At 45.5% G+C, this 10,155-nt stretch overlaps 1 protein-coding gene across 1 annotated transcript; it reads right to left on the reverse strand.

Annotated features, from left to right (window-relative positions):
* Positions 1-528: 528 nt before the first annotated feature.
* LOC122375921 lies at positions 529-5,812 on the reverse strand. Its single transcript, XM_043355503.1, has 4 exons — positions 5,708-5,812; positions 2,210-2,323; positions 1,573-1,690; positions 529-1,066 (listed from the first exon to the last, which is right to left on the reverse strand). Exons 1-4 carry the CDS (start codon positions 5,726-5,728, stop codon positions 765-767), a joined length of 555 nt encoding a protein of 184 aa, XP_043211438.1. The 5' UTR covers positions 5,729-5,812; the 3' UTR covers positions 529-764.
* Between the last annotated feature and the right edge of the window lie 4,343 nt (positions 5,813-10,155).

Raw genomic sequence — 10,155 nt, forward strand, 5'->3', positions numbered from 1 at the left:
GAGTGTAAACCCGCGGAACAGGTGTCGTTGATCAGGTTCCATTTTTAAGCATCTGAACAGGTGTCAACTAACCCTTCATCAAGGCGTCATCGAACACCTGCATCAGGTATCAACACCCAATGTTTACACGCGCATCGAGTATCAACGCTCGATGTTTACACCCGCATTAAGTATTAACACCCACTGTTTACACCCCCATCGAGTATCAACGCCCACTGCTTACACCCCCATCGAGTATCAACGCCCACTGTTTACACCCGCATCGAGTATCAACACCTACTGTCTACACCGGCATCGAATTTAAGCACCTACTGTCTACACCTGCGTTGTGGGTTACACCTGCGCTTAAACACCTCTCCCGCGGGTACTTTCCAACACCCGTCCCACGGCTCCCCGCGTAATGAGTGTAACTGCACACCCTTGAGAAAACAACTGTTTTTGGCGAACGACTTTATTAAAAAAAAACAACACGACACAAACCGAAATGACAGCATATCTGTTGTCATTTCGTGTCAACAGAAGTGTGAACAGAAGTGTGTCAACAGAAGTGTGCGTTCTGCCGCAACCGCAGAGCCACCCCTCAGCTACCCAGGATGGCTGACCTGCCAGAGGCGAGAGTCGACATGAGACGACCTTTCAACACACGACTATCTCGGCCCACTGACAGTGAAGAAGTTCCGCAAGACGGAAAAAGGTAAGTCTTACCCGACTCAGTCGGGCCTCAGATGGACAGTCAGGCGACACGAATCTACTGAGCTTGACGCTTACTGAGTGATACGCTCCAGGCCTTTCGGGGGCTTCAGCACGTCTGTTTGGAGAACCATAACGGTTGCCAGGTATGCGGAGCACCGCGTGCTTTTCTTGGTCGGCTTTTGAGCGAACACCGAGAACGCAGCACCCCATGTGAGGAACTGGTCGATCTTGTTCAGTATCTCAAAATCAGCTACCTTCTCTCCCTCGACCCAGAGGGCATCACGCCATATAACCATTGGACCTCCGGCCGTCGGTGCCGCGTAAAGAGCGTCTTCCTCGCGAAGTTCGATGAGGAGATGCTCCAGCGCAGCTTCTAAAACACACAGACACACATAGACACGCATGTCAGTTACCAATGCAACACTGTCATGCCGTAAAATACAAACTGCACACACAATAGCTCGTTTTTTTTTCAAAAGACAATCCGACGTTTCGTTTATATTTTTCATTATCCTACCACAAACTAAAAACTGGTAAGAACATTATCATGCAATGAGGGAGCCAAAGCGCCACCAACCACCATCCAATCTTTATAGATACCCCAAATATGGCTAACGTAGATCCGTTAATAAACTTTGTCCGATTGTCTTTCCAGTGGGCTCTGACTGCGTTAATAGGTGCGGGAGAAAAAGGGGAAATGGACAAACGACCATGTAGGTACCTCTTGGGCAAGTCTTTGTATAAGCCTAGAGTCAAACTTCAAATTTGAAGTACGGCGATGGAAGAGGAAAGTAGCCGAACTAGAAGAACACTGGCACTAAAATGCACTTTTGACTCGAGATCCACGAAATTGTTAACCGTAAATTCACAATAACGTACCATTCGTTTCACAGACTTGGAACTTTGTGAGCACCTTGGAAAGGTTCTCACGCGCCCTCTCCAGCCCATTCTCCTTGGTCGATCCACCGCCCCTGATTCGGGCAAGCTCCGCCCAGATCTGCAACAAATAAATACGTCTTTATTATATGACATGGAAATAAAATCTAGAGTTACCAATGAAATAAGTCGACACCATCTAAGAAACGAGGAAGTGAAAATAGCAAACGTTTATGGGTAGCCCGTGGATAACTATCAATTAGCATGCTACATACTTTGTTTCATTATATGACTTTGATTCATTATCAACTTTGATACTCGCAGAATAAAACTTGTCATTCTTTACAGTAGAACTTTTTGACGGAACAAAACTTCCAAGTTCGGAAAAAAATAGAAAGGGATCACTTTTCTGACACTGGACTCAACTCCGACTCGACTCATTTGAGTTAGAGTCGAGTCAAATTTGACGACTCATGGGTGGGTGGAGCAAAACCCTGGTAGGAAGTTTCACTCCCAACATCTAAGAGATGATAAAACCATAAATTTCATGAACACTACAAAACAAAGCGTGGCACGATGTAGCATAAGCACAACCACTACCAAGTGAGCGAGAATGAGAGCGAGAGGGCGAGAGACATACCTCCATTTCCTGAAAGAGGGCAGGGTAGAGCTTCTTCAGCTTGGGTACGGATAGCCTCTTCGTCACCACCAGGATCCTTCTGTCCGCAAACGTCTTCGACATCGCTTCATCAAGCTGTGGGAGTAAAAAGACCCATTTCACCAATATAAACCAGTGATCGCCAGCTTACCTTTCTGTCACAGGAAAACGCTTTGCAAGAATGCACGAAGTAGTTTTGTGACAGCCTTTGTGGATTGCAGGAGATGGATGCGGACTGGGAGGGTATCGTCAGAAAACAAGTTTGTGATTTCAAAATCAAAGTTAACTGTTCGGTACCACTGGATCTTGGTTTTGGAATAATTATTTTATTAGTGGCGTGTTTGTGTTTTGCTATTTTGATAGAAAGACGCAATTTCGGCCAAAATGTAGGCCATTTCAGCACTGTAGGGTACATACTAGGTGTCGTTCCATATCCAACATACGGTAGACATAGAATACCTCCGACAGCTGCATTTGTTTCACCACAATGATTGAGACGACGATAAATTTATAAGGATCGAGGAGACAGATAGACAGTTCGAGGAGACAGTGCGGTTAACCCTATTCCTGGCGGGGGGGGGGGGGGCTGAGAAGCCCCCCCCCCAGGTTTTTGTGTGCCATGGCCAAACGCCTGGAGATATCGAGTTGAAACTTGATTTTCTTATGGAACCATTGCGCACATGATGGATATTTGTTTTTTTCTAATTCGTTGACAATTTTTTAGATAAAGCCAATTTCCGACGTCATGTTGCTCGATTTTTAGACGAAATCCGGCATTTGTTTGAGAGTCTCTCAAAGTCACATTTAGAAATGGAATTGCAAACGAAAAATAGCGTAAATGTAGAATTGCTAGCCCTACAACATGGCTACCTCCGATTTTTTACTTTTTTATTTTGTCCCCCCCCCCCAAAAAAAGAAGAAAATGCCAATAAAATCCAAAAATTTCAGGAATCGGAATATATGTTATACACCTCTATTTTGTCAAACATCAAATTTCAAATCGATAGCTCTATATCTGATCCCCAAATGACCCGTTTTAATCTCCAAAATCATACTAAAATATGACGTCAGATTTTCAAATGCAATTTTGGGGACTTCTAGGGGTCGAATGGAAAAATAAATGGCACCAGTGGATTTCTGAGCAAAAACTGGTGAAGAAAGACACCTGTTTTGTCCAGATTGTTTTTTTTTTTGTATTTTCCAACATTTTCGAAATTAAGTGGCCGAAATCCGAGGAGAAACTTAGTTTAGGGGGTAGGTGGGTTTATTTCCCCCCCCAACCTAAAAAGTCTGGCAACGCCTATGTATCTTATGTTCCAATCTTCCAGAAAGAACTACCATGGCCTACCAGTTTAGGAGAAAACTCCATCTGATGCTTCAAAAAAAGACCTTAGCTAAGGTCCTATCTTCAACACGGAGCGACCGTTAGTGTGACGTCACCTCATTTAGTCATTCTGATTTAGATGGGCTTGTTCGTGGAAAATCAATTAAAACTTGGTCTGAGCTTTGCTGTGGTGCCTACAGATTAAAAAGAATCAGCTTTATGACAGTAATGTGGCCTGGGGAAGGGAGAATTTTAGGCTGTGACTCACATATTTGAAAGTTTGTGTTTGGAATATGGGAAGCCTGAGATGTTTAATGAAAAATAAATGCCAGAACCATGTTCCTGGGCATCCAATCTATAAAGTCGGGCACAATTTAACTGGTTTTAATAACATTTTAAAAGGTGGGAGGGTCCCTTTAACCAAGATGCCTATGACAAGCCCCCCCCCCACTTTGCATCAAAATATTGATTTGTCATCCAGGACCTTGGATGCATAAAAAATGACCATTTGCTCCCAGTGCCAGACAGCCAATTGAAAGTTGGCTGTCTGGATTTTGGCTGTGTCTGTGGGTGTTCCTGATTTTGCAATCAGGTACCCGAAGCCCTCAAACTCAAGCTTCTTACAGATATAGATTGTTACTCACTAGCGGATCCAGGGGGCAACGGGCCAAAATCCAGCAGTGGCGGGGCCAAAGTGGGATTTGACCCCTCCCTTTGCAAACCGAACCCAATGCTTTAGGTATATTGCTACATGTATAAGGCCCCTACTTTGGCCCGTTTTGGCCCCTCCCTTAGTCACTAGCTAGATCCGCCAATGTTGTTACTGGATATATTTCTTTGGCTCACCTAAACTCCTCATTAGGTACCCCACCAAATTACTTTAGCTGCTTTAGATGAGAAGGGAGTACGTACCTAATTTAGATTAACTTAGTAGGATTTTAGGTAAACAATGAGTAATAACTAATAAACCTGCTCTAGGTCAGGACACCTGCTCTACGACCTGCTGGTTCAGGGGCGTAGGAACTTGCTTTCAGCTGTGGGGGCAAAATTCGGTCTGCTAGTGCGCCAGTGATGAGAAAAGGTGTCCTACCTGCCCAAAAGGCTCCTTCATTAGACGGAAATGTGCTTTACTGAACGTAGGGACGCTGGCTCGCATCGCAAGGTGCAATGCCATGCCATTTTTGTCTCGAAATGCATCTTTTTACCGTGAAGTTATGGGGGCAATGCCCCACGGCTCTGCGGTTGGGGGGGGCCACGTGCCCCCCCCTGTGGCTCCTACGCCCCTGTGCTGGTTGCTGAGATCCTGACAAGGCACGACTCGACAAGAACGAGAGGGCACAAGTGGAAGTTCAAGAAACGCAGGGTGCGGACACTCGTTCAGTGGAACATGCTGAGTGTGTGAGTAGTCAACAACTGGATCACACTCCCAGACTGAGACCATGTGTGTGCCGAAACCCTCAACCAGTTCAAGGCCCGACTAGACCGCCACTGGAAGACGGTCATGTACAACACTCCCTATCCCTTAGAGCCACACTAGTCCAACCAGCTAAGAGCTCGGTGAGAATAGGTCCACCAGGCCAAGTGGCCTTTGTTATCCCGATAACCATCCTGAATGCAGAAAATTATACATTCAAACAAGAAATGCACCCCCAACAATTCTCCGCCCTTGAAGGTAGGTATGAACATTCTGCACGTCTCACCTCAAATAATCCAAATCCATGTACTGATAAATTGAAATCTAAAATCCAATCCATACGTAGGCACATGAATTGGATTCAGTCAATTATAACCATTAAAATGGCTATTTAACTATTTCCTTCTGTGCTTTATCATCCCTCATTGTCATTCACAACCATGAGGCATCACATTATCAATGGTGCACACAAAGCATTTGTGATGCGGAACTCTAGGATAGGCACATTAAACCATGCATTATGCAAATATTGTAATTATAAAATAGCAAGGAAAAGAACGGAGTAACATAGGAAATAAAATGGATAATTCACCAGTTATCATTATGACAGCGCCACATATGCCGACAGAAGCAGACAGCAGGACGTCTTGCTGCGTTTCTACCTTCCTCCACATCCTTATTCGCCTTCCGTAACTGCAAATGGCCAAATGCTTATTGTAAAGATGTATGCCTATCACCTTACCTCAGCCCTCTTCGAATCCATGCAGCCCAGAACCGGCAATACCACGCGTCCGCCGCAACACACAAAATGCAGCAAAGATGGCGACAAGGCCAAATGTTTGTAATTTCTTACACCCGAGTAAAGTGACAAACAACCCGCCGCCGGCGGACGCGCGGGAAAATGATACGCGTTTCGCGAGCTGCATGATCAGCCCAAGGCGGTCGCGCGGGAAAAATAACACGCATTCCAAGGTCCTACCCTTTTATTGATGCCTGCCCTGATGATCAATTTGTGGGGGACTCGAAACCGGTGTTGATCATCTATAACGAGGTTCATGATGACACCCGGAGCACGTATTTTTCGTGGACCACAGTGTTAAGGCAAAGTGTATTATCCCAAACACTTACGTTTACCCATGCATAGTTGATCAGACTTAACAGATGATTCGTGATTCGGGTGTCATTTGATTCTTCACACTTAGGACAGGAGTTATTTTTCGGGAACAGGTGTAAAAATGTTTTCAGTGTAGGCCTCGATTGAGTTAGCCCTGGGGGGCGATAAGGTCACGCGAGCCGTCGCTTGGGATGTGTATCGGCGGGTTGGTCGCCGCGAAAGATGGTGTTTCTCGGATTGACAGCCTCGGAGGCTGGGCAGATTTTAGGCCGCCGGGTTGGCCCGGAACCCCTGAGCTATGGCTGGAGCGAGATGCGGTCATTAGTATCACGGACGGACCTTAGTTACCCAGCCCGGTTTCAAAACGTTAGGTAGGTCCGCTATCGGTCCCTCAAGTGAGCGGCGCAGGACGTCATTTGAAGAGCGACGTAGATAGTTTCGGAGGTGGTTAGGACCCCAGGCGTTCTAGCGAGGGATCGTATGCCGCCGGATGAGTAATGCCCCGCGAAGAAACGTGTAATGCCGCAGGACGGGGGTAAACATTAGATACCGAGTATTCGAGTCGGGTGATCGCAGTCAGACGGTGCTGGCCACCCGCAGTCAGTCGAGTAGCTCCGGCCATGCTCTGGTCCTTTCGAATAGGTCTGTGACGACAGTTTAACTACCAGCCACGGATAGATAGGGCTCTGGGCACCTATGTGCTGGTAGTCGATGATGGATGCCGAGTGCAGGATGTCCCCGAGTGGACCTGCGTGCGTGGAAGACGAGAGTCGTCTTGATAGATAGCCGACGTAGGCTAACCCGTTTAGATCGCCGGTTTGGCCCGGAAACCCTGAACTATGGCTGGTGCGAGATGCGGTCATTAGTATCACGGACGGACCTTAGTAACCCAACCCGGTTTCAAAATTTAATGAGTCCCCCGTGGAAAGCCGGACTAAGGAGTCTCCTGCGAGCCCTGGTCTCGGGGCTGCGGGCCGGAGACGTTTTCCCTTTCTTTGTGTAGGCATTGGGCATGGTCAACTCAACTCGAGTGCCGAAGCATGAGGTGGTTCGTAATATTCTATTCGTGTGTTACGAGTATAACGAAGCGTTCGGCTGATTTACGGAGCATAGTAAAGGAACAAACCTTACGAAATTAAAACAATGACCCATTTTGAAATCCATTGTATGCACTGATACGTAAACGGAAGTTCCTGTCTTCAAACTGTTTTTTTTTTGGGGGGGGGGGATAATTACGCGTATAGTGATTAGTCTGAACCTGGGTACCACTGGGGGATTGTAGGAAAACGGGGGAGGGACAGGTTTGCCACCTGAAATATTTTATTTACGACGCATGGAAGAATGAATGAGTGGCCGTGTGAATGAAGAATTAATGGTGAGAGCGTGAATGAGTTATATCCAGTGGGAGGAGGCACCCTCAACTCAGGGGATAACTTAAGAACAATAGACGCACAATTGTGAGATTTCGCTGGAACATTGATTGATAGACATTTTTGAGATTTCGTTAGAATATAACAGAAGGGAGCGTAGGCAGAGAGAAACATCAGGCAACCTTTTAATATCCCACCGTGAATGCCCACTAACCCTGTGACCCATGCCGCTGTACTGTGTGTAGCAGTCTATGTGCCCGCCAGTGAATGACCAGCCTCGCACAAACACTGATCTCAGTAGCAGCCCGACACCCCGCTACACAAATTTGGCGCCCAACGTGGGGGATGGCCATATCCTGGGGGCATGAAGTTGGCAGGCTGACCGCTCCGGCGGTGGGCTGCGCTGGGCCGGAGGTCCTTTCGCCCGTCGCCCGGTCGCTGTCTCCGGACCGGTTGCACCGCCCGTTGCTGTGCCGGCCGGGGTCGGGCGACTGTCCGTCGCTGCGGTGAGTGACTCAGCGTGTCCCGGCGTTACTCGGGCTCAAGACACTGCCTTCTAGAGTATCGGTTTGCTTACTATTGTATGCTTCCATTTAAAGCCATTGAAATCATGATGAATGGAAAGTGACTATTAAGGTTTAGTTTATGCTTTTTATTTCTTTTTTTCCTTGTCTCATGACATTACAATTAGCTCGTGGTACTTGTTTCATGATAGGATAGCTTCGATTTGGTGGGTTTTTGAGACTTGATAAGTGTGAGTAACACTAGGTAGCAGCGAGAAAATTGTTCTCCTTTGGTACAACCCTTTTTTCATATGTTGTCTTTTTTGTGTTTTTGTTGTTTGTAAGAAACCTCATCTCGTCGTCTCGTCACCCTCGCACGTTCCGTGCGGCGTTCTGGCAACTCGCCAAAGCGCCACCTACGTTCCCTGGTGGAGAAGCATTAGGGTAGATGTCGCCTTTCAGTGTATTACAGATGTCGCTGTAACGCAGTGTTTGTGCCGCGTCTTCAATCGTAGGCGTAACAGGAAATGTGCCGAAATCCTAAGTCATCACACACACAACTACATCATAGCATATATACTCCTTGACATGCAAGACTCACTACCAGAAACAATGCACACGATAAAACACAAAAGATACGAAGCGGAAAGCAGGGCTATAGTGTTCGGCTGTGTCATTCTATTCCCTACTCTAAGTGTTGATTCAAAGGGGGTTACATTGATATTCGTACACATATATGAGTGAGTTAAGTATAATGTCTATGAACTGCAGAGGTTTAGGTAGTCAACAGAAAAGACGGGACGTTATTAACTACATAAGGCAAACATCATACGATATTGTATTATTACAAGATACCCATATAACTGCTCGTACAATTCCCTTTTTCGACGCGCTATGGCGAGGTAAATGTTTTCACTCATGTAAAACTGGCAATAGCCGAGGATCATCAATATTGGTGAAATCGACAGTATCTTTTAACGTTTTAGAGGAACGAACATGTGATAGTGGCAACCTTGTGATCTTGGTATGTAGTATCGCATCTAACATCTATACCATTGTTAGTGTCTACGGCCCTAACGAGGATAACCCCAGGTTTTATGAAATCCTTGAAGAATATCTAGATTCTCTGCCTTCAGAAAACGTGATAATAGGAGGTGACTTTAATTTTGTGATGGATTTAAAGAGGGATTCAAATTACATCCAAAATAATAATCCTAATGCCAAAGAGAAGTTTAAAAGCATAATGCGAAAGTACGACTTAGTCGACGTTTGGAGGCACTTTCATCCGGATGAAACACAATTCACTTGGCGTAAACAGAATCCATTTAAGTTTGGAAGGTTAGATATGTTTATAACCAGTGAGCATATGCTTCCTAACCTTTCTAATTGTACTATATCGCCAGGTTACAGAACAGATCATAGCATGATATCAATGACTTTCACTGAACCTGACCAAGAGAGGGGACCGTATCTATGGAAATTCAATGAATCTCTCTTAAGCGATACTGATTATACTGAGAAGATTCAGAACTATATAAATGAGATCATTGCAGAGTATGCTATCCCACTCTACTCCGAGGAATTTCGTTCTGATCCAATGAACTACAACGAAATACAATTTAAGATAGATATTGGTCTTTTTTACGAAACACTTCTGATGTTAATAAGGGGCGAGACCGTGAAATATTCCAAAAGGAAGGCGCGAATAAGAAGAGCAGAGGAACTTAGCATTATTAATAAAATAGGAGATTTCCGAAAAGCATTGCCAGGTAATTTATCTGAGGAAGGTTTCCACGAGCTGGATAAACTGCAAAAGCAACTTGAAACTTTGAGAGCCCCTAAGATCCAGGGACTAATAACACGATCGAGGGTAGCATGGCACGATCATGGGGAAAGGAGCTCACACTATTTCTTGTCACTTGAGAAGCGAAATGCTACTCGGAAAACAATTCAGTGTCTGAGGGTGGATGACAAAATTATACGTAAGCGACGAGACATCCTGCAAGAACTAACCAATTATTTCTCTGAAAAGTATACAGCAAAGACAGATTGCAGGGATGCTTCAGAATACCTCCAAAAAAACATTACGCGTCGTCTCAACGACTTACAAAAAAGTTCTCTTGATGAGCCACTAAGTTTTCGAGAACTGACATCCGCACTGATGTCGATGAAGAAAGGAAAATCGCCAGGAAGCAATGGCTTC

The sequence above is a fragment of the Amphibalanus amphitrite genome, unplaced genomic scaffold (assembly GCF_019059575.1).
Source record: "Amphibalanus amphitrite isolate SeventyFive unplaced genomic scaffold, NRLGWU_Aamphi_draft 001958F_arrow, whole genome shotgun sequence".
Classification (NCBI taxonomy): domain Eukaryota; kingdom Metazoa; phylum Arthropoda; class Thecostraca; order Balanomorpha; family Balanidae; genus Amphibalanus; species Amphibalanus amphitrite.